This window comes from Galeopterus variegatus, unplaced genomic scaffold (genome assembly GCF_000696425.1).
Source record: "Galeopterus variegatus unplaced genomic scaffold, G_variegatus-3.0.2 Scaffold98, whole genome shotgun sequence".
Lineage (NCBI taxonomy): Eukaryota > Metazoa > Chordata > Mammalia > Dermoptera > Cynocephalidae > Galeopterus > Galeopterus variegatus.
In genome coordinates, this window is record NW_007726209.1 from 1,001,361 (window position 1) to 1,027,504 (window position 26,144).

The 26,144-nt window shown below is 35.4% G+C and overlaps 1 protein-coding gene across 8 annotated transcripts in view; it reads left to right on the forward strand.

Annotated features, from left to right (window-relative positions):
- The window catches only part of R3HDM1 (R3H domain containing 1), a 199,996-nt gene that overhangs the window by 135,244 nt on the left and 38,608 nt on the right, over window positions 1–26,144 (forward strand). For all 8 annotated transcript variants that reach the window (XM_008583548.1, XM_008583529.1, XM_008583559.1 and 5 more), the window contains 3 exons: window positions 3,801–3,924; window positions 17,514–17,668; window positions 20,431–20,582. In XM_008583548.1, the coding sequence (XP_008581770.1) occupies window positions 3,801–3,924; window positions 17,514–17,668; window positions 20,431–20,582 (431 nt within the window). The remainder of the gene's footprint in view (window positions 1–3,800; window positions 3,925–17,513; window positions 17,669–20,430; window positions 20,583–26,144) is intronic.

Below are 26,144 nucleotides of genomic sequence, written 5' to 3' on the forward strand. Positions count from 1 at the left end.
GGCCGGTCTGTATGTGGGATCCGAACCCTCGGCGGGAGCGCTGCCGCGCTTCCCAAGCAGCACACTGTAGCAGTGCGCCACCGGGCCGGCCCCTGTGTTTAACTTTTTGAGGAAGCACCACACTGTTTTCTAAAGTAGCTGCACCACTGTACATTCCTGCTGGCTATGTACAAGGGTTCTAATTTCTCCACATCCTTGACAAAACACTTGTTCTCTTTTTTTTTGATAGTAGCCGTCCTCATGGGTATGAAATGGTATCTCTTTGTGGTTTTGACGTGCATTTCCCTAATAGTTAGTGATGTTAAACATCTTTTCATCATGTGATAATCATCAGCCATCTGTATATCTTATTTGGAGAAGCATTTATTCAAGTCCTTTGCCTATTTTCTAATCAGATTGTTTGTCTTTTTGTTGTTATTTGTAAGAGTTCTTTATATATTCTGGGTACTAGACAAATATTTTCCCCATTTTGTAGGGTTATGGTATTAGTCCATTTCTGTTACTTATAACAACATATACGGAACTGTGTAATTTGTAAGAAAATAAAAAAAAAATTTATTGCTTACTGTTTCTGAGGTTAGGAAGTCCAAAGTCCAGGGAACACATCTGGTGAAAGTTTTCTTTGGTGGTGACTTCAGTGATGGCAGGGTATTACATTGTTGAAATGGTGGAGCAGAGAGAGCAAGAGAGAGAGATAGACACTCTTTTCTTTTAAAGGCTTCAGAACCACACCTGACCTCCATTTTTAATCCATTCACTATGACATGGTCCTACAATCTAATCACCCCTTCAGGTCTCCACCTTTCAATTACCGTAATAGGATTTCCCACCCCCTTACCAGTCACAGTGGGGGCCAAGTTTCTAGAACATAAAACTTGGGGGACACAATTCAAACTTCAGTGGGTTTTGAGGGGACATAATTCAACCCGCTATATTTATCTTTTCATTTTCTTGATAATGTCCTTTCATGCACAACAGTTTTTAATTTTGATAAAGTCCACTTCATTCATTTTTGTTGTTGTTGCTTGTACTTTCGGTGTCTTATCTAAGAATCTTGCCAAAACCAAGGTTATGAATTTTATGTTTTCTTCTTAGTGTTTTATGATTTTAGCTCCTATGTTTAGGTCATTTATTCATTTTGAATTAATTTTTGTATATGGTATGAGGTAAGAGTACATCTTCATTTTTTTGCAAGCATGTACCTAGTTATTCCAGCATTATTTGTTAGAGACATTTTTCTTTCCCCATTGAATTGTCTTGATTGCCTTGTTAAATATCAACTAATTATAAGTGTAAGGGTTTTTTCCTAGTCTCTCACTTTAATCTGTTATTCTGTATTTCTACCTTTTTGTAAATACTGCATTGTTTTAATTACTGTAATTTTATAGAAAGTTTTAAAAATAGGAAGTATGAGTCCTCCAAGTTTGTTCTTTTTCAAGATTGTTTTGGCTATTCAAGTCTCTTGCAATTCCACATAAATTTGAGGGTGGGTTTTTCCATTTCTGCAAAAAAAGCCGTTGTAATTTTGATAGGTATTGCATTGAATATTTAGATCTCTTTTGACCTTATTGCCATCTTAACAATATTGAGTCTTCCAGTCTTAAAGAAAATGGGATATTTTCCCATTTACTTAGGTTGTCATTAATTTCTTTCATATTCTATTGTTTTGGGATTTGTTTATTTCTTAAGTTCTGTCATTTATATTTAGACCATTTATATTTATCATATCTTCCTGATATATTGAATAGTATTATTATGAAATTTTTTTCCTTGTTTCTAGTATTATTTCTTTTCTTGAAACTATTTTTTTCCAATATTAATAGAGTGACTTAAGCATTCTGAGTAGCATTTAAATGGTATATACATTTTTTTCTGTTCTCTTATTTGCGATCTTTGTACTTAAAATGTCTTTTATGTACAGTATATAGTAGGACTTTGCCTTTTTAACCAGTCTGATTCAAGTGTCACTAGACACTTTATAGTTAATATATTTATTGACATGGTTAGATTTAGGTATGCCACACTGCTGTTTGTTTTCCATTTGTCCTGTCTGTCTGTATTTATTTCTGTCTGCTTCCTTTCCTGCCTTTTGTATTATTTAAACTTTTTTGAGGTATTCCATTTTATTTCTTCCATTATCTTTTTGTCTACGTCCCTTTGGATCTTACAAATGTGTGTGTTCTTCTAGGGACTAGAAATGTACCATTAGCTTATCACAATCTACTTCAAGTTAATATTGAAACTGTGAGTGAAATATAGTAGTTTTGTAACAGTGTAATTTCGTTTACCCTCCCTCCATCCTTTTGCTGTTGTTATTATATATATTGCATCTGTATGTATTATAAGCCAAAAAATAGTGTTATAGTTTTTGCCTTAAAAAGTAGTGTTTAAGAAGAGAAAAGAATGTATTACTTATATATACACACACATACTGAAGAGTATAGTAATGAATAAGATCTGAATTCAGGATTCACCTGTTACTTGCTGATACCTCTAGGAAAAATTAAGGGATCCCATATGTATCATATCTATTCTAATGTTTCAAAGATGGGAAAACTACAGTATACTTGGGAGATTCTTGGCTTATAACTCGTCTTGGAATCTTATGCTTGGCTGTTTTTCAGACGAGATGGGCACTCTTTGAGATCTCCACAGGTCTCTGTTCTTTTTGGAAGTGACCAAGTCAAAAGAGCAGAACCTGAGGGAGCCCATGAATCTTTTAAAATTAACTTACTTAGGGCCGGCCCGGTGGCGCACTGCTACAGTGCGCTGCTTGAGAGCGGGGCAGCGCTCCCGCCGAGGGTTCGGATCCCACATACAGACTGGTTCCCGCTCACTGGCTGAGCGAGGGGCGGGCGCAGCACCGAGGGTTGCAATCCCGTTGCCGGTCCCGGTTCCGGTACGGGTGCGACACTGAGGGTTGCGGTCCGTTGCCGGACACGAAAAAAGACAAAAAGGAAAAAAAAAAATAATAAATAAATAAATAAATAATAAAAAAATAAATAAAATTAACTTACTTACCACATACTTATATATCACTGAATTAATTGTTTATTCTTCACTCCACACTAGGTCAGATTAATTTAAGAGAAATTCACAACTGATATGAATAGCTCTAGGTGAAAAAAATATATCAAGCTAGTCTTATTGGCATTTTAGTTTGCATTAGAAATATTAGACAAAGAGTGGAACTAGGGCAGTTGTGCATGAATTAGGTATGGATATACTGGTTTATTTATACAATGAATGCTCCTCAGCACTTAAATGAGCTAGCAGTACATGTTTCAACAAAAATAAGTCTCAAAAACAATGTTAATTACAAAATAAGTTTTGTGAAGTTATATATAATAGAGTATTATAAATGTAAATTTCTAAAATACCCAAAAATATATGTGTGTATAATAGAGAATATAGTAAAAGTTTAAAAACATTTAAAGGAATGACATATACCAATATTGAATAGTGGCTTTTTTTTGGATGGTAGAGCAAAAGAAATGGAGTGAGCCTTTAGTTGTTTCAGTGGTGTTGGTTTTGTGAAAGAGAGAGATCTGAAACAAATATGGCAAAAAAAAAAAAAAGCTAATTATGATTGGTGGGCACATTAGTAGGTGTCTCTTTTTATGCAATACTATATGTTTGAACTTTCAAAAATTTTTTCAGTTCAATTTAAAAATGAAATAATCAGTTCTCACAAGGCTGGTGCTAGAAAAAATGATTAGTCATTACACTCTGCTGTTTCTCACAGAAAAATATTTCTGTTGCAAGTAAAATGATTTTTTCCTCAATACTTATGATTCTAGATGCCAGCCTGTTATTGTGCTCCAGGCCACTATCACTCCAGTCAACCTCAGTATCGTCCAGTCCCTTCTGTCCATTACAATTCACATCTAAACCAACCACTGCCACAGCCTGCACAGCAGACGGGTGAGTAGCATTTCCAATGTCATGAATTCTTAGCTATGAGCATTGCTTTTTTTCCATCTTTATTTCTGTCGTTCTATTAAGATACTACCACACTCAGTCTAAAAAGGATCTCAAATATGTATGTACTCCATACATATGAGTATGCAACTCAGTGAGATTAAAAAAGTGGGCAAATCTTAGCATTTTCCAGAAAATACCACACTGTCAGGTCTATATGCTAAAAGGTTGGGAGCCATAATGGGAAGATTTTACCAGGCCAAGCAGTGTGATGAACAGCTACCACTGCCATTGTAGTTGAAGCCCTCTTTGCAGCCTGATAATCCGCATATGGTAACAGCAAAAGAAAGACAATTCAATTCTTCTGAATGGCTAACCAGAAGCAAAGGCCAATCCTCCTAACTTTGATCAGTAACTCTAGCCTAGGGATGGTATTTTGATGTCTTACTCTTAGCGGGAATGCCTTTAAAAGGAATGACACTCTTACATATCTTGTCTGTGTTTTGTTTTTCAATTTGTTGATTCTATAGTGAAAAGTATTTTTAAACTGGATACAGTCTAATACTGGGCATATAGAATATATTAAAACTCAATATTCTTTCCCTTTTGCCCTTTTTCAAATTTTCTTCAAACATTCATTGAAAACTGATCTCAATATAAAAAGCTATCTTACTAATTTCAATGAACTCATTTCTCTATATGCTTTCCACCTAAATGTTACATCAATCCCAGATGTTTAATAAGGTATTTATCCAGCTTTTCATAACTCTAGGAGTTGAAGTACAATTTTATTATTGGTTTCTTTAGAGCTTTTTTAGCTGCTTTTCACTATTGGAGGCTTTCAGACTATGTGAGTGTGACTCACTGAGGCAACAGAGTCTCCACCTCCACTGAGGCAGTTTATTGGACTTGATACTGTGTGGAAATCTTAAGGGTTACCACTGATTCAGGAGAAACATCTCTGCAGTGGCCCATCTGATAAGTATTCTTGTTTCTTGCTGATGCAAAGTCTTCAGTGATCACTGTGACTCACCAACTTCCTTTACCAGATATGATTTGTACTTAGCATAACCTGCAGAACTTCCAGGTCCTTAATCTGTCACCCCTAGGAGTTGTCTTGTACCTAGTAGGCAGATTCTTCCCTTTATTTTATATGTTATATATCCCTGTATTATACATACAACAACTGTTCTTCCAAAGGATATACAAACATTGAGTACAAACATTGGTCATTTTAGCCAAGTTCGAATTTGTTCTCTGTCTCAAATATGAGTACTTTTAGTTTCAGGTTTACCTGAAATTTAATAATATAGTCCATGTCAAATAATATTAACTAGTATATACTCTGATTTTGAAAGTCATCAATAATCATTCTTCATACAAGGAAACATTTGGTAGTGACACTGCTCATTAGCTTTAGATACAGTGTTGTTTTATTCTAACAGAAATGATTATCTGGGTTTTCCTGGGCTTCAAATGACTGACTTTTCATATTGATTTTGTCTTAATTTTTTTCTTCCAAAATTATAACTCAGATTATAGCTGATTTCATGATAATAAAAAAAGAAATTTACCTTCACACTCCTCTTTTAAATACCTGTGTGTGACTAATTAACTGAATGCATTAGTACAGCCTATTACTGAGTCAAGCAAAGATCATTTGTACTGTATTTCTGAGAGCTTATTAGTTTTGTTCTTTTCTCTGGTAAAAGTTTTATTCCTCTCCATGGTCAAACTGCCTACAAATAAAAACTTTTAATTACAGATTGAGATTGGTGTGCTTGTACAAATGCATCTCCGCAAAAAAATTATTACTGGGTTGGCCAGTTAGCTCAAGTGGTTAGTGTGCTAAGGGTTCAGATTCCCGTACCCACCAGCCGCACCCTCCAAAGAAAAATTATTTCCGCTTAATGGAAAACAACTAAAAATGCCTAGGTGAGGGCTCAAATATCTGTGTGACAGACAGCATGTGTTTATTACCAGTGATATTTTTAATTTGGGTGTTTTCTCTACTGCGAGTTTTCATTAGGAGATAGGAAACAATAAGTAAACCAAATTGCATCTGGATAGTGTAGACACAGAAAAGAGAATCATGTCTTTGAATAGTTTTTGACATTTTGACTTTATGAGTCAGTCATAATATAAGATTTTCTAACTAGAGTTTGTTCTTTCAGTTATTTTATGTAGTATTCTCTTAACTTATAACTTAGGTTGGTTGAATCATTCAATTTAAACAATAAATGAGAAATAAATCCTCAGAGCATTCTTACCTGAAAAGGAAAGAAGTTTTGTTGTGTTAATGAGTGTCATAGAAAATTTCCCATTAAGGAAATGTTTAGCAGTGCCAATGCCTATTGCATTGGTACTTGTATAAAACCTTTTTATAGAATTAGTTGGAAGTTGAACTCTTAAAAGTTATAATCTGAAGGCTTTTTTTTTTTAATTAATTTTTTCTTTGAAGATAATTTATTATACATACTTGTGGGGTACAACATTGATTTTCTATTATTGTGTACAATGTGTGATGGTTAGATCAGGATGGTTAGCTTATTCATCATTACAATACACAATCATTCATTGTGTCCGTAACCAATTTCTCATTATGCCCCCTTTCTCTCTCCCTCCCCTCCCCTTTTCCACCTCTAGTAACCACAGTTCTTTTCTCTCTCTCTCTAAGTTCAACATATTACTGTGATTGTTTCTTTTTTCTCTCTCTATTATTTGTTTATTTATGGATTCAGCGCTCGGTTATGAGTGAGAACATGCAGTGTTTCTCTTTCTGTACCTGCATTGTTTCACTTAGGATAATTTTCTTGAGGCTCATCCAAGATGCTGAGAATAGTTGTTAGTGGTTATTTTTATGTCAGAGCTTACGGAAGAGTATGCATTCATGTTTGTGTGTATCCTAATTGAAAAGTAAAATGCACTGGGAAATGAACAAGGCAATTTATTGTTTCTGATTTTTTTTTCCCCCAATTTATAGCAATTTCCTGTTCAGTAATCTACACTTTTGTTTGTAAAAATAATACTTTCTCAGTTTCTTTTTTGGATTTTTTTTTCCCTTATATTTCCCTACATTTCACCGTTCTAATCTGATTAAAATGAGAAATAATTTGTTACATTTCTTACATTTTTGTTTCTTATCAAACAGTACTTGCTTGTTCTAGAAAGTGTCAAGAAACAAACATGTTATTTTCTTTTATTATGAAAAAGTACAAAATTAATTATTCAGCCACATAATGAAAGCACTGGTAGATTGGGAATGATTTTTTTCATGGTGGTACAAATAATGTTTAGATGTTTGTTTATGAATATAAAGAAATTTTGCCCTAAAGTAACTCAATTGAAATAAGTATTCTTCTTAGACTAGGTAGGATATGGGCAATAGAAATACAGGGATTTTCTGTTATCTTCCCTTTTGGGGACAGGGAGGAAGTTGGGAAGTCAAGGATAAAATGCTGTGGTCTTCTATCCACATGTGTGCCAGTAGACCACAATAGTATCGATCTCCTTGACAATAAACCTCCATATATTATGGGAACTGAATTGAAATCAATACTAATATAACTGCTGGAGAATGAATGTATGAGTCTTTTGTCATGATGTGTAACTACTGACTGTGGTCATTCAAAACAAGGTTGAGTCAACCTCTGTAAAAAGAAACAAGACATTCTGGCTGCATAAGGTTTTTTGGACACTGCATTGTATAACATGAAAGAACAACAAAATGGAAGTCAGAGTCCTGATGGCCCATAGTCATTTTTAACTGGTGTTAGGTGTATAACTTAAAGCCTCTTGGCTTCATTCAATCCCCTTGCAAAGTAAGGGAGTTTTATTGAATTGCCCATTGAATCCTCTGTGTACTCTAAAATTCTATGATTCTGTGTCTCATGTGAGTTATATTTCTAGTTCAGAAAGGTAGAATACTGGAGAATTGGTTTGCAGTAGCTTAGCAACTTCCCATCAATAACTGGAGCCATGCAAGCAACTATTTCAAAAGATCTGGTTACTTGCCACTTGCAATAATAGAGATTTATTATTTTAACTCTTTATCATAAAATGTATAGCTTGAGTACATTACATATAAGGCAGTGGCAGGTAGTAACTATAGCAAAAGATTTTAGGTTTATTGAAGCCCTGACTCTTTTCTGTGTAGCTGCTTTCATTCTTCTGACTCTTTTGAAAAGTTTGCAGCTTTACCATATATGTTCAATATTTTGCATTAATTGGCCTTGTTCCTGAGCTGTTGGATTCGGGGCCGTAGCACTGTCTGAGAGGTTTACATTTCTCACAGTGAACCGGTCTCTTTTTCAGCTGCTTCCTGGCTTCTTTTTACTCAGGTTTCCACTGCTTTTTTGCTTTTTTTTTTTTTTTTTTTTTTTATGCTGTGTTAAGGTATTAATATCTGCTTGTATTTTCCATTCATTGTAATGCCTTTTAATCATGCATCATACTCAAAAATAGAGATTTGAATTTAAATAACAACCTTGGCTTAATATAATTTATCTTTTAGAAATTCACAAAATCTGTTGCTTTAATTTCTTTTCCAAAGCAGATTAAGATGGCAGATTCAGTTTGGTTTGGAGCTTATCTATAAAGTTTAATGTCTAAAGCGTGCCAAACTCATTAGCAGAAGTCAAATACGTCTTTTTCCTTATTGCCACACAACTTTTTAGGGACATTTTTATTCACTAACTCTTGTCATAAGATGGACCTAAGACACCTACATACATTTGAAACTATTTGGGCTTCTACCAGGGATGTGATTCAGTTTTTTTCCATACATTGATTTTATTGCACACCTATGGGGAACAAAAGGATTCTGTGAAAGTAAATATGATTTTAATTTTGCAACCAGTTGATAAAATCAAAGAATATCAATGCATTATGTCTTCAGTCTTAGCTTTCCAAATAACTCAGAACCATGAGGTTCCAAATTGATTAAAGTTTGTTACTGCAGACTTTGGTCAGATCCTGATGAACTGCACTGCAGAAGGAACATTTTAGGATAAACAATCTGTAAGGTACATTGCAGGGAACAAATTTAAAAGTAACTAGGGGATAAAAGTCAAGCAAGATGAAACAGCACTATTGGGTAATCAGGGAAGGGGGCATGTTGATAGGGGATACACCTATGTCTACCTAACTGTAGACACAAAGTTAGTAATTCTTTATTGACAACTTTTGACTGACATAATAAGAATTTTGTATTTGTATTACTATGTAGTGGCCCTAGCTATCCTTGTTTTTTTTTTTATTGATTCTGTGAGCATTTCTTAGTATTGTGTGACCAGCACAGATTCAGACATTATATGATACCTACAAACCCACCTATTTCCCTTTTCCCTTCTCCTTTAATCTGCCGCCACTGAAATCTGGAGCCAAATTTATCTGGTAAGTACCCACAGATTTCCTTGAGTTATACAGACTTTTCAATAGGATAGTTATTTAAATAGCTGTGAGCTATAACCTGTGTGGCTGTTTTTATTGAATTGTTTTTTGTTGGTGTATGTGTTTATTTCAGGCATAGGAGTTGGGAGAACAGAGGATGGTAGAGGAGAAAGGATAGTGAAGGTGTGATGTAACCATGTCTCCTTCCAAATACGCCTAAGGGGCTAGTCTTAGTTGAACTTGCCTGCTCACTAAAATAATGCCACACACAGAAGACTGACCAGGTTGAGATTTTGATGATTTGGAAACAGTTCTTCTAAATTGTCTTGCAGCTGCCTTAGTTACAAATAAATTTAGATTTACCACAATGGCTCATCTTTTTTTTTTTTTAACTATCTTTATAATGCTTGTGATGTATAAGTTCAATCTTGAAAAAATTTAATACTGCTGCTGAGTGAAATAACCCTAGATTTATAGCTATTCTGACTAAGCAGTTCCTCAGTTCTTTTTATTATCTTTCTGATTTATGTCTGATCTTTGTTATTAAGAATGCTTTCCTTTAACACAAATGCTAGTTCAGGTCACCTATATAAAATAAAACTAGCCTGTTAAATCCTGTACAATACTTTTCTGCTGAGCACTGTATTTCCTTCTTGCCCTCTTCTCTGTTAAAGTGAAAGAGAGATAAAAATAGAATATTCTTTGGAGCCCTCCAGGGAAGTACCTGAGCCATCAATTTATATTGTTCTAGTTCTCTCAGCTTGCAGAATTGATTGTGCTTTCCTCTGAAAGTGCTAGAAGAAATTGGATAATATTGCAACAGTGCAGTCCTTTAACAAAGAAGAATGATAGTGTTAAAAAACACCTATGTTGAGATCTGGATGTTTATGCTGTTGTTTGATATTATTTACTATTGGCATTGCTTGCTTTACAAAATAGACACTTTCCCATAATTTTGAAACAAATTTCTATAAAAGATACCCTGTTTTTCCTCTCACTTCCAGGTTAAATCCAGGCATACCATAGGAGGATTTTTTTTTAATTATAGTAAATTGAAAAATACTTTTTAATGAAGGAATTACTTACTTGGTAGCCAAGTTGATGACATATTGAGTATCAGAATACCGAAAATACTCTTCTTGTAGGATTTTAAACATCTAATGGTGCTTTTTATTCTCTAGGAATCTACTTCTCCTTCCTAATCTTCATCCTTCTCCCTCTTTTCCAGATCATTGGATTTTTTTCTCATACTTGGCAGTCTTCAAACTATACTTTTGAAACTATCAGAACTATCTACCCCCTCTTCCTTGTCTGAATAATTAGATAAGGGACCTGAACCACATTGCCACTTCTCTAATAGGTGCCACTCTGAAAGAGTTCATGCTCAGCAGCCTGAAATTTCTCTTGCTTAAAGGTTCAGAGGAATTTGTGAGCAACTTGAACTGTTCTTTTAAGATGTAGATTTTATTTTTTAAATGTATATAATGTGAGTATGCCTATAATTAAATGATTGTTTTTTGTGTGTTACTAAATGATTTTATTAATGGTTTTGTCTTACATGGATAATAGTAAGATTCTTATATTTGGGCTCATAGAATGATGTGGGGGGTTTTGTTTGTTTTTAGTGTTTTCCAATTGAATATTTCTAGTTTTGCTTGTGATTATAGTAATTTTAACTAACATAGATCCCACAGTCTTCTTTCATTAGAAAGCCTGATAATCTTTAAAGAGTATAAACTTAAAATATACACTTTTAAGCCAGCGAGTAGGTTGTTGTTTGTTTGTTATAATTATTGGAATGAGTGGTCAAACATCTCATTATGACTTCTAGAAACACAGTTCAAGTACCTGTCCTCATGTCAGTAGAATTTCCCTCCTGGGAAACCAGTCATACACAGCATCAAATGTTAAGTGGTGCTTTTAGTTATTACAGCTTAGAAAGGTTCCTCAGGCCTTGATGGCTTCCTACCCAGTGTGGTTCAAACCTGGTATTTTCCTGCCTCAAATGTAAAAATTGATGGAATGCTGCTCAGCAGAGAGAAAAAAGTTATCACTTCCCAGAACTTCAAGACTTTACCCATGAAACAGAACAGCTCCCCTTGCACACAAGGTGTCCAAGTTAAAGCTGACATTATCCCACTGAGAGAAGTTTGACTTCTTGGCAAAGCAACCTGACTTTGTGGAGAAGACAACCAACACCTATGAAAATTCTGCTAGACAAATCTTCTGTAGACTCATCTGGAATATGGAAACAGAATATGTATTTTGAGCAAAAGAAGCGACTGAGGCAAAATATCAAAGCTAAAACCTAAAGAGGAACATTGGAGATTGACATGGAAATACTCGGGCTGAGAGACACAGAACCATGGGACATGGAACCTGAGATATGTCACCATTTGAGCCTCCTCTTCACCTTCCCAGTTGCTTTATATGTATGAAATTTAATTATAGTAAGGCAAGGAAGTGTAACTTTGAAATATGTAGGTCACAAATCATGTATCTTTAGAGAAATGGGTGAAACAAGTAAAGGGGAGTCCCTCCTAAGGAGAGGACATTATGGGCTGATCATATAAACTTTTTCACACATGGTCATTTTTTAGCTCCCAAGTTCATATGGCTATCATCTGGACCAACTACTCAACAGCTTTTCACCCTGATTCCTATTTTGGATAACAATGCTTATTCTCACAAATATAGTTGTCCCTCTGTATCCATGGGGGGGTTGGTTCCAGGACTCCCCATGAATGCCAAAATCCATGGATGCTCAAATCCTTTATATAAAATGGCATACTATTTGCATATAACCTACGTACATCCTCCCACGTGCTTTAAGTCATCTCTAGATTATTTATAACACATAATACAATGTAAATAGTTGTCATACTATTTTTTATATTACTTTTTACTATTTTTATTATTTTTTTCTTGAGTATTTTTGATCTGTGGTTGGTTGAATCCAGGGATGTGGAACCTGAGGATATGGAGGGCCCACTGTAATGTTTAATTCATATGAATAAAGTTTTTCCTGACTGATTGACTTTATTTACAATAATTCTCTGTTTTCCTGCAATTAAATTTATCTTGAGACTTAGCTGTCTTTAAACTACTGTAAAAGTCTTCATTAACCAAAATTCTCAGAATATTGGAAGGAAGTTCTGCTTGCATTTGTGCTTCCAGGTTCTGCTTATTTGAGCAGTATTACTATGATACCATTTCAGCTTCACCATTTGTATCTGAGAAAAGTAAATTTTAGAATCAGACTACTTTGTGCAAATCCCAGCTACACACTTACCAGCTGGTGACCTTGGACAAGACATGAACCTCTGTGCCTTTGTTTCCTCATTTGATAAATAGGGATAATAATTATACCTATTTTATAAGATTGTGAGCACTAAATAAGTTAACATATGTAAAGTACTTGGAATAGTACCTGAAACCTAATAAATGTCATATGTGTGTTATCTATTAATATTACTTTGTGGTGCCATTGAAGCAGTGGTAATTATATAGTACAGTCACATGTGGCATAACAATGTTTCAGTCAAGGATGGAGTGCATATATGACAGTAGTCCCATGAGATTATAATGCCGTATTTTTACTACCTTTTCTATGTTTAGGTACACAAATACTTACCGTTGTGTTACAATTGCCTACAGTATTCAGTACAGTAATGTGCTATACAGGTTTGTAGCCTAGGTGTATAGTAGGCTATACCATCTAGGTTTGTGTAAGTACTGTCTTAGATGTTTTACACAATGAAATTGCCTAACAACACATTTCTCAGAACATATCCCAGTCGTTAAGCAACTCACAACTATATTCTAAATGAAAAGGCATAGGAATTTTGGTGTGAATTCCAGAGCAGACACAGAAATCTCACAGTCTGCCCTAAAATATTTTGTCTTTTTGTTATTTTTGGCTTCTTGACACATGACTTCATTCTTAATGTGCAGTAGAGATCAGCTGAGTTCTTTTCTCATCCTTTGATTGTTAAACTTGAGTTCTAAATATGTTTTAAGTGTATTTACTTAAATACTTTCTTCCCACTCAGTTGGTTAGAGTACAGCCTTATAATACCAAAGTCAAGGATTTGGATCCCTGTACTGGCCAGCACCCCCCCCCCCAAAAAAAAATATATGATTGTTCTGGAGAAAGAAATATAACTGCATGAACTAAACCAACCCTGACACAAGACCTATTTTATTTTTGTTTTTTCTTCAAATTATTTTTTAAAAATCTCTTTAAGGTAAATAACTTAGATTTGTTTCTTCCCATAGCTTTGTAAAATCTCTATTGATCAGATATGGAAACGCTATGTGGAAAAAGGTTTTGGAACAGTCTGTGTCATAAGATCTCATCTCTGTAATTGTTACTGTATATATTGCTGTCTGCATAGAAAATGAACCTACCCATATATACAATGTGTAAGTGGTGATTATAAATGATTGTTTTACAAGTGATTTTTTTCCGTAGTGGGGCTTTCTTTTTTTTTTTTTTTGTATTTCTCAAATTTTCTACCATGAAAATATATCTTATAACTAAATAAGGTTTTTTAAGGATGTATTTTTAATGTCCACATTTTTTTCAGAAATTTCAGAAATTACCTTCATTTCAAGCTTTACATATCAGATGTAAAGTAAAACAGTTTTGTGTTCTTCCTTATCAAGTAAGCACTTTGAGGTTAATTACATGAGATCTGTAATTCTGCTGCTGTGCAGTTTTCTAGGAGAGGCTTAATGAGGGATCTGTGAATTCCAGACTGACATGATTTGTATTCATGGAATTAAGTGTCATTTTAATGAAAAGGTGATTAAATGTATTTTACCTTATAAACTAATGTTACCTTAAAACTTAAATTCAGCTTTTGCTATCAGAAGCCATTTACTAAACATGGACAGTGAGAAACAAGCCATTCTTACTTAGTCAGCCTTGTCAGCACATAAGAAGCTTCTGATATTGTGTATTTACTTTTTCAAGACCTTTACTTTTTTTGTCTTTTTTTTTTTTTTTTTTTTTTTTTTTTCATGTCCGGCAACGGACCGCAACCCTCAGTGTTGCGCCCATATCGGACGGGACCGGCAACGGGATCGCAACCCTCGGTGCTGCGCCCGCCCCTCGCTCAGCCAGTGAGCAGGAACCGGTCTGTATGTGGGATCCGAACCCTCGGCGGGAGCGCTGCCATGCTCCCAAGCGGCGCACTGTAGCAGTGCGCCACCGGGCCGGCCCAAGACCTTTACTTTTTACTGGAATGTTCTTTTCCTTTTATTTAAGTCCAAGCTCAAGTGTCATTACTTCTGTGAATATCAGTTAGGGTTACTTTTTCTCTCTTATTTTCATAAGATTCTGTTTATACTGATATTGTCATATGGTATCATGTCTAGGAATACCTAATTTCAAAGATGGAGGACCATGCACATCATACTTTATATAACCCAGTTGGCATATCCTTCGCTCACAGTGTTCTTTTCACCCTCTGTAACAAATGACCAGGTGCTGAGGTGAAATGTTTTAGATTTCATCTTATATTGTCTTTGTTTTTAAAATGTGTATGTTGTATGGATGTGTTTGTGTGTATATGTGTTGATATTAATGGTGATTAGATTGCGTTAAGGACTCCAAGATACCATAAAAAGTTTACTGATGCAGATTCCAAGATGTAGTGTCCTCCAAGTGACCCACATTAAACTGATGTGACGTGGTTTCTATGGCTATTTATTGAAAGCTTTCTGTGTCAGATCTTTTTTCATAAGAGAATTTTAGGCAGGAGACCTCCAAGACAAATCTCAAAATTGGTAAACTTAGAAATAAAAAATAGGGGCCGGCCCGGTGGCGCACTGCTACAGTGCGCCATGTGGGAGCGCGACGGCGCTCCCGCCGAGGGTTCGGATCCCATATACGGACCAGTTCCCGCTCACTGGCTGAGCGAGGTGCGGGCGCGACGCCGAGGGTTGCGATCCCGTTGCTGGTCCCGGTCCGGTACGGGCGCCACACTGAGGGTTGCGATCCGTTGCCGGACACGAAAAAAGAGACAAAAAGGAAAAAAATAAAAATAAAAATAAATAAAAAATAGAACCACATTTGCACATAAATTGTCTTTTCTCCCCCAGAGCTTTCTTTCAAGGCAACCTATAACCTTGAATATTTTTTTGAATAAACTACAAAAGTATTATGCAAAACATTTGATGTTTCTTGAGGAGATATGACTATTTAAGCTAAAGTATCTAAAAAGTCAGATTATTTGACAGTGAGTTGTGCCGGGTATTCATAGTTTGTTTGTTTTCATTTTAGTAGACTATAATTCTGCCAACTCTATTCTAAGAAGTTATTTTCTCCATCCGTAGAGAGCTGAGCCCAAATTGGGGTGCTGTAACGTATGTGTGTGTAGAAGTGGCGTTTCCAACACAAGAAAAGTTCTCATGTTCACATTCCATTTCTATTCCTGTCCTTTAATTTTCTACAAGTGGAAATGTGTCAGTGTATGTTTTGATAGTGGTTGGAATCTGTGGTAGGAAACTGAAAAACTTGTCATTTGATGCACTGAACTAGAGTTGAAAGTTAATTGTTAGGCTAAAAAGCAAGAAAGAAGTTTCTTCTCTCTTTTACCTGCCTACAAGTTTTAGTAGTATAGAAATTCACAAGGGAGAAAGGTTTATTTAGCACACAGCATATTATCACTAACTATATTTCATATAAGAGCTAGAATATACATTTTTTTATACAAAGTTAGATTGGTGAGAAGTCATCTGAAACATGGCCATCAAGCTGTTGCCATAAAAATAGCAGCATTTTACAAAAACCTTTCTTTTTAAAGAATTCACTATTAACTGGCTTTTTTCTTTTTTGTCAATATATTGCTTAGTTACCAGATATATTTCGTATCTTTAGAAAAGGTGAATGCTAGATTTTATTCAATTATGTAGCCCTTGAGCAGAATCATTACGGCTTCCAGGCAGCTACAGTGATGTTGTTGTCTACGGTTAGTACTTGAGGTATCTTTGCAGTTTCTGTTGCTTTAGGGGTTAATGAGGATGGAAATGAAAACTGATATTTATAAGATAGCAAAATATATTTATGGTGTTATCAGGGAAATAATTTTATTGGCCTTTAGCCGTTGAGGTTTGTATAGGTAGTAATGTAGTTCTGTTCGTCTTTGTGAAAACTTTTTCAGTAGCCTAACGATAGATGATTAGTTAGTTTTATGTAGTTTCTTTACAAACAAAAAAGAATTTGTGGTAGCTTCTAGTAATTTACTTGAGTCTTGAGCTAGTTGGTGTACCTATTAGGATCAGGAGACAAAATGCAATTCATATTTACTACTCAAAGCTTATCATTGTAGATTCTGGTTTAAATAAGTGATAAATTCACTTGATAAAATAAATTTATACTTTTACTACTTAAATTACCAACAGTGCCTTCAGCTTAGGGACAGTTGTCCCTTAGGTGTTTGATTTGTGACTTCAAGCAGATTTCCTAATCTTTAATGCTCTGTTTCTCTAAGTGACCTCAGTTAACACAATAAGGAAATAATCTAAAAAAATTTTAATAACTCCATTTGCTTTGTGTCTTTGACACCTTCCTAATACGAAGATTCATATCTTAGTGTGATTTCTCAGACATGCAACTATTCTATAAAAGTGGTCCCTCTGTCGTGCAACTATTCTATAAAAGTGATTCCCCTGTTTCCCCCCGCCACCCCCCATTTTTTGGTCCCCAGCAGGGCTAGTTTCATGGGCATGCAAACTCTGCAGTTACACAGAGCCCCATGCTTGCTTTAATGTTTGTCTGTTCCTAGTTTAAAATTCTTAATAATTTTTTAACAAGGAACCCTACATATCTTCCTTTTACACTAGGCTCCACAAATTATGTAATCAGTTATGGTCCCCTGAAACTAGTTTTCGTAATCCCATTGAACCAACTCTGTGGCACTATAAAATTTCTTCAACTGTAGAAGAAATCTTTTTACACAGATTTTCTTTGAATATATTTTGGCAGTGGGGGTGGGGGGCATGTGTAATTGACTTGGGTTACTACATAGTAAACTTTTAAAATGTTATCTCATAATAGTGGGGTTTTGAGATTTGCCACATAGACAAAATTCTGTCCTTTTAGAACACAGAAGTGCTTGCTTAAATACAGAAACATTCTATCAGATGAAATAAATTAAATTCAAAGCAGGATTTAACTTATCATGCTGTTACAGGTTATCAAGTTATGCCCAACCAGCAGCAAAACTACCAAGGAATAGTTGGAGTTCAGCCACCGCAGAGTCAGAGCCTAGTTGGTGGCCAACCCAACAACATTGGAAATCAGATTCAAGGAGTGGTCATCCCCTATCCTTCAGTGCCATCATATCAGGTATGTTGTCTCTCTTACCTACTTTGGGTAGAGACGATTTTGAAGAAAATAAATATATAGGTACAATGCGTCTTCTCTGTTCTCCTTTTAATACAGGAAAAATGTGTCTGTAATACACAACTTTATAGTCTTAAGAGTTTGGTTAGTTTTATTAGCAGCTTTGTTTTATCCTCATTTTATTGTAGTAGTATTCATTCACTTTATTAATATATAGAATGTCTGAACCACACTGATATTGGCAAGTAAATTTTGTCTGATATTGTCTGTGTTTCCAACTATATAGGTATATAAGCTAGTGTCTTATTCTGTTCTTCAGCCCTTTGGAAAGTCTCCTTTATGTGGAGAGAGGAATAGGAGGGAAAATATAGGTGGAGGGTAGGTATTTGAAATAGTGAGATATAGTACAGACCATAAATCAGTGTTTATAGAATAGGGAAGTATGTGTAGTTTCCCATGCTGGGGCTGATTTTTCTCCCCACCTCAATTCCAAAAAGGGATATGACGTAAATTTAAAAAAAAAAAAAAAAAGTCCTAGATTTAAAATTTATAGTTCTAAAGCAGAAATACCTATCGTTTCATAAATAAGCAGATGTATTTAGTATTATATGACACATTTTCAGAAATTTGTTTTACCTTCCTTCATCTTTATGGAATAACTTGTAAATGGATTTGTTTATTAGCCTCATTGTTTTTCATAGCTGAGCCTAATGTTAAGCCCAAAGACCGTTTTCATTTATCTCAGCAAAGAAAAAATAATGTAGTTGGGGAGATAAACTATATGTATATTTTATTGAACACATGGAAACAAATTGGTGATAATATACAGACCAGTAACTGAGGGGATCATGAAATAAAGCAATGAACAGGTTAAGGGTTTAATATTGAAGCCTTCTAGGAAGATGGAAACCTTTAACTAGCTCTTAAAAGGAGATCATAGGCATAAATTGGTTAAGAAGACATTCTGGTGACAGAGAAGGATATAAGCAAAGGTGCAAACATATTACATATAATTTCAGAAAATTGAAATTAAAGTGTGAAATGTGGAATTGTCAAGGGTTACTGGGCACTAAGAGTATGTCTAGTTTTGAAGCCCCTTGATGATAGAAAGCAACTACAAAAAAAAAAAAAAAAAAAAGAAAAGATACATCATGAAACTAGGATTTGCATATCTTTCTCTCACATCTCCCATGCTTTTTACTCCTTATCCTCCATGCTTGAGCCTAGGCACATGTACCTGCCCTTCCACTGCTTCCTTCACAGCTTGACATGAGACAGGATCAGCACCAAGCCGGAAACACTCCCTTCTCAAGAACCCTGGTCATTCCATCTAATGTAATACATTGAGCTTCTGTTAGATTCCCCGGCACTGTACTGGGTGCTAAAGATTCAGATAAATAAGAGCTGCCCTTGACATGTAGGGCCTCACAGTCTAGTGAGAGAAAGTCACTTTAAAATAAATTACAGCACTGTTAGTGTAGTTTTTTAAAATTAGAGCTGGATATTGAAAATATTCCAGAGTTAAAACAGTTATTATAATTTCTATAGCATACTTTTTACAAGCTATCAATTATTTTCTCGTGGTATTTCATGTAATCCTCACATTGTGGGAATAATTGTAGGAAATGTTGCTCTGACCAGTAGTGAATGACAGCCTGCTTTATGATATGCTTCTTACTACATTTGGTAGACAAGCTAGGTAGTGATAAACTGTCATCTAAAATGTAAGCCAAAAAAGTCATCCTTAGTAGTATATTCTGTGAGTATATTCTAAAGCGGGGTTCCCTCTTTTTTGGTACTTCACGTTTTTTTCTTTACCTAATTACAAATTTATTTTAGTAATTTAAGTTAGATATCTATGTTGAGCTGTGTCATTTTTCCCAGATCTGCTTTGCATGTATATTAACTTAAATACAATCAGAAATAATCTCAGAATGTTATACTGCCTCGGTAGACAAAAAGACTGAAGTATATAGTATTATACAGAGCTAAATAAATGAGACTAGTAATTTTCTGTCTGGGGTAAATAAGCCAAACGGAAATTAATTAAGAGATTACTGTGTATTTTGAGAAGACTAGTTGAATTTGAGAAACTTGTTATACAGATAAAACTTCCAAATTAATCATTTCCTTTTAAATCATAGAGTCAGGTGTAGAGAATAGTGAAGTGGTTAAAGAACTGAGGCTCTGGAGGGCATCGGTTTGAACCCTAACTTTCCCACTTGCTAGCTGTACATTAAACAATGGGCAAGGTTACTTAACTTCAATTTACTTATCTATAAAACAGGAATGATTAAAGTACCTTCTTAGGTTGTTAGGAAGCCTTAATGAGATAATCCACATAAAGCACTTTGAATAGAATCTGATATATGGTAGTAAGTACTCAATAATGTTAACTCTCGCTATCATCACTATTGCTACTACTATTGCTAACATCACCATTATCAGAAGTTTTTATATTGGCTTTATTTAACAAAATCACTGTAATCCAACTCTAATATTGTGCTACATTTGTAAAGTAAGAACCCATTATGCTTACACGGTTTCTAATTTAGGAATTTCAGAAACTAGAGAATTGAAATAAAGAATTGAAGGATACATTATGTCCAAGTGTTTTCATGTAGGTAATATAGAAAACAGAATTGAAAGATCCACTGTTCCCTGAATGCCTACTATACTAGATCCTTTAGATGTGCTATCTCATAGCATTTGCAAGGTTTTGAAAAAAAACCCTCTTTCCCTTTAAATTGTCTGTCAAATTTTAGGTTTCACTGCCTCAAGGTTCTCAAGGAATTGCTCACCATACTTATCAACAGCCTGTTATGTTCCCTAATCAGTCTAATCAAGGATCTCTGCCCACAACAGGAATGCCAGTTTATTACAGTGTCATTCCTCCTGGTCAACAAAATAATTTAAGGTGAGTACAACTAGGAGACCTAATCCTCTAGCTGCTCATTTTTTCCAAGTGTGATGGTCTGTTGGTAGTTTTAAAGTTGACTAAGGAACATTACCTGAGATCATTCTCTAATGTAGAATAGAAAAACAATAATACTGTCTATTTTCTTTTTTTTTTTTTAACAAAATCAGTATAAGCAAAGCATTCATGCGTAAACTAGAGTCAAACCTCTCTTGTGCCTAAAATTTAGGCCAGTCTCCTTTTACTCACCCAAACGGAGCAATAGTTGGCCATAGGCCTTGGAGTTAGAGTGTTTATTTGTTAATATATAAGGTTTTTGTAGGAGTTTGGGTAGATTGTATTTCCTGTACATAACCTTAGCAGCAAAATATCATACTGGAATTTTTCAGTCTCTAGGGAGCTCATTTTTCTACGGTAAGAGGAGGGGGACATATAAAAGAAGTAAATGATAGTAGCTCTGTATTAATGCCAGTTGTGAAATATTACATCAGCTACTTAAACTTGGAAGAGCAGAGCTTCTCTGACAAGCCTAATGCATTGAAAATAGTAAGCTTCCCTTGAACTGGGTCCCTTTAGTCTGTCGTTCAGCATGTATAACAAAGCCTTTCATTGATTCTCACAACATCCCTGTGAGGTTGCCAGAGGCAGCTGTGCTCTATTTAAAAATGGGGACCTAAACAATAATCACTGATGAAGAGGTTTTTGTCACCCAATTATGGTTACAGATTGCATTTGGGGATGGAGGAGGGATTCACATACCTTATTTCATTGACACCTGCTTTTGGAAATGGGGACTTGGTTGATTTTATTTGTTATCAGAGCACCCTCCACGAGGAACTCACATATATTCCCTCTCTTTCTATCTCTGTGGCTGCCAGTGCTTGGGCATGTGATTGAGGAGTCCCACAATAAAATGGCAAATTGGTTGTGATTCTTGCAGGCAACTGTGGAATTTCATATTATATTATGCCCAGCTCTTTTGACGTAGAGCCACTACTCAGTGAAAGTAGAGATGCTTACAGGGTTAAATTTCCCATTTGCATGTGAATTTAAAACCTATAAATAAGGAGAAAATACTCTCAATCTGAGCTTGTTTTTCTAAAATGCCATTTCAGTTTGTGAAATGTCAACTAGAGGCAGAATTCTGTGCTGAAGTAGGTAAAATATGTGAATTTAAAACCTATAAATAAGGAGAAAATACTCTCAATCTGAGCTTGTTTTTCTAGAATGCCATTTCAGTTTGTGAAATGTCAACTAGAGGCAGAATTCTGTGCTGAAGTAGGTAAAATGAAGGGTGAGTAAATTGCCAAATTATCTGCTTGTTGAGCCAAAGTGGCCTTTTATTTGTCAGAGAAAAAAAGTAATCATTTCTATGTAGGACAAAGGCAGAGAAAAATAGGTACAACTTAATCCAGTGACTCACTTGAGACCAAAAGACACCTGTTTTTCTAAGTTATCTCTGTAGGCCTACGTGCCAGGAAGAGGGGCTTTTATGAAGTAAGGAGATCAAGCCTATAAGAACCTGTATAATATGGCTTAGGCTTTAAAACTTTTCCTTGTTTCTTATATTTGTCAGTATAAGACAAATTGTAACAAAAAAGATCTTGAATGCTTGATTTCTGAGGGAGCTGACCCTAGGAGTGTAAGTAGAGGTGGGGGAGCACAATTCTGTACTTGCTTCTCTAGTTAGCCTTATTTTAAGCATAGTGGTAGAATCCAAAAGCTGTCAAGGGGGTGCTGATGACTACATTTTGGAAAGAACCATAGTTTTAGTCCTGGGACTGCTTCTACAAAGAAAATAAAAATTTGGAGAGCTAGCCTTGGCCTGAGGAGTAGCCTAGAGCACAACAATTAAAAGATAGGTAAGGTTTTTTGAATCTTGATTTTAAAAATCTGCAATTACTCACAGTTTAAGACCATGACTCAAATGAGGCAGTTTAAACTTGAAATAAGCTAGCTGGAAGTTGACAGTGGTGATTGGTCACCATGTAACAAACAGACATTGATCCCCCAACCGTAGATTACCAATGTGAGAAATGGAATGGGTTGTACATAACTCAGGTAATATGTATTCTGTCAGACTTGTATCCGGGTACCTTTTGGACTAGTTATTTGGTAGGAAGTCAAGTCATGTACAAAATTAAGGAGCCTGTTAAGTGAAAAAGAATGTGTAATTTAACTAATGGCACAAAATATAACAGCATTCTTTACAGAAAATTTTATTTCTGCTTCTGGGCAGTATTTACTAGACAAATTGCCATAATATTTAAAATTTACTTGGAACCATCACTTAAAGATCAACTATTGTTATTTTCTTATTAATCCAATAATTGATTTGCCATCTAAGGGCTGATATATAGAGGCTGTTACTTCATAAATCTAGATTTAGTAGTGTCTTAGTCTGTTTTGTATTACTATAACAGAATACCAAGGGTGGGTAATTTATAAAGAAATGAAATTTGTTTGGTTCACAGTTTTGGAGACTGGGAAGTCTAAAATTAAAGGTTTGCATCTGGTGAGGGCCTTCTTGTTGCATCATCTTATGTTGAAAGGGCAAGAGAGCACAAGAGCATGAAGAAGGGGGCTGAACTCTTCCTTTTTATCAGGAACCTACTCCTGTGATAACAAATACCTAGAACAGGGCCTGGCCCAGATTAGGAGCTTAGTAAATCCTTAGTAAGTGAACATATTTCTTTTTCTATTTTTATTTTTAGGTGGCTGGCCAGTGAGGGGATTTGAATGAACATATTTCTTAAATGGCAAAGGCCAGCTTGCACATATGTATATATACATATATGTAATTAATCATTGGCCTTAAATTTTATTTTGTTTCTGTAACCACTATATACTTTTTAACTTTTCATTAATATATTTTTAAATTACAGAATAAATAGTGCTGTTGACACAGTGAAGTAATACAAAAATGTGTAAAAAGAAAGCTAATCATCATGCCCCACTCTGCCTCCACCCCCAGATAACCAGCATTTACAGGCTAGTGTGCATTCTGTCACGTTTGCCTCCTGCTTGTACAAATAATGCAAGTAATATACTTATAAATACATTATATAGGAATTGGGTGGTAGGTTTTAGTGAAATGCATGTTATCTTTGCTTAATAGTAGGTTGAAAACATCAGATTAGTAAATATTAGTCTAAAACATCCTGTTTTATTTCTAATTTCTTCACAATCATCATTTTACATAAATGGTATTATGTCATACAGGCAGTTTTTTTTGTTGTTCTAACCTCCTTCCCCACCCCTGCCACATGGATCATTTCCCATGCACACACATACTGGGTAGCCCATGTTTCTCTCCTAGTTTGTATCTTCCTTACCTTCTGCCTTGTACTTAATCATATACTACAGATATGGTATAGAAGTATTAGCGAGACGGATTAGCATTGCATACATATGCACACACATGCACACAGAAAATTGAGTTTATAAGTAGTTTTACGAATAAAATACCTACAATTTGGTTTTGTTTTTTTATATGGCCATACCATGTCTGGCATGTGATGAGAGGATTTAATCCATTCACATTTAGTGTTACAGCTGATGTACTGGATATTTTTCTGCCAGTCTACGTTTGTTTATTTCACCACATTATATGAGTACTTATAAATGGATTACTGACTGGTCAGTCTTCTGCTAAGTATATCTGAGAAATTTCTCCAAATATATGCCGTATTCCTTAAGATTCTTTGTCATGGAATTTCACTGATCTGATATCAGGGCATGAGTTGGCCTAAATACACTAATTTTTCAGATAACTAAATCTTACGCCATCGGGTGTTAATTATTAGGTGGAGTGATGTGGTTAGAAGGAACATGGGCTTTGGAATCAAACAAACCAGGCTTCAAGCCAGTGTGATGTTAGGCAAGTTACTTAGTCTCTTTGTAGTATGGTTTTGTCATTTGTAAGAGAGGAGTAATACCTCACAGGACTGATGTGAGGAACTATATGTCTAGGATTTTTTATATGTAAATCACAAATTTGCAAACTGTGTATGTAGTAGAAATTTGCAAACTGTGTGTCTGATAAAAAGTTAATATCCAGTATATACAGATGGTCCCTGACATAATGATGGTTTGACTTACAATTTTTCAACTTTATGATGGTGCAAAAGCAATATGCATTCAGTAGAAACCATACTTTGAATTTTTTTTTTATTTTATTATTATTGTTTTTTGTCCTTTTTTGAGACCAGCCGCACCGTGCTCAGCCAGTGAGCGCTGTGAGCACACCGGTCATCCCTATATAGGGTCCGAGCCCGTGGCGGGAGCGCTGCTGTGCTCCCAGCGCCGCACTCTCCCGAGTGCACCACGGGCTCGGCCCATACTTTGAATTTTGAATTTTAATTCAAATTTTTTTACAATTTAGTAAAAAACAGGCTTTGTGTTAGATGATTTTGCCCGACTGTAGGCTAATATGTAAATGTTCTGAGTACATTTAAGGTAGGCTAGACTAAGCTATGATGTTCAGTAGATTAGGTGTATTAAATGCATTTTAATAATAATTGTTATTAAATGCATACTTAACAATATTTTCCTACTTACAGTGGGTTTGTCGGGATGTAACCCCATTGTAAATAGAGGTGCATCTTTATAAGGAGCTCCTACAATTCAATAGCAAAAAAAAAATTTTTTTTTAATGCACAAAGGACTTGAATAGAAATTTCTCCAAAGAAGACATACAAATGGCCAATAGGTATATGAAGAGATGGTCAGCATCACTAATCATTAGAGAAATACAAATTAAAACTACCTCATACCTATTAGAATAGCTATTATCAAAAAACAAAAACAAAAGATAGCAAGTGTTGGCAAGGATGTGTAGAAAAGGGAACCCTTATATACTCTTGATGAGAATGCAAAATGGTATAGCCACTTTGGAAAACAGTATGGTGATTCTTCAAAAAATTGAAAATATCCCTGTACTGGCCAGCTGCAAAAGAACAAAAATTAAATTAAAAATAGAACTACCGTATGATCTAGCAGTCCCAAATACTTCTGAGTATTTATCCAAAAGAATTGAAATCAGGATCTCAAAAAGATATTTGAACTCCCATGTTCATTGCAGCATTATTCACAACAGCCAAGAGGTGGAAACAACCTTAATGTCCATTGATGGATGAATGGATAAAGAAAATGTGGTATATACATATAATGGAACATTATTTAGCCTTAAAAAGAAAGAAATCCTTGGGGGCCGGCCCGGTGGCGCACTGCTACAGTGCGCCGCTTGGGAGCATGGCTGCGCTCCCGCCGAGGGTTCGGATCCCACATACAGACCAGCCGCTCACTGCCTGAGCGAGGTGTGGGAGCAACACCGAGGGTTGCGATCCCGTTGCCGGTCCCGGTCCGGTACGGGCGCGACACTGAGGGTTGCGATCCGTTGCCGGTCACGAAAAAAGGAAAAAAAAGAAAGAAATCCTGCAATATGTAACAACATGGATGAACCTTGGGGACATTGTGCTAAGTGAAGTAAGCCAGTCACAGGAGGACAAATACTGCCTGATTCTACTTGTATGAGGTATCTAAAATAGTCAGACTCATAGA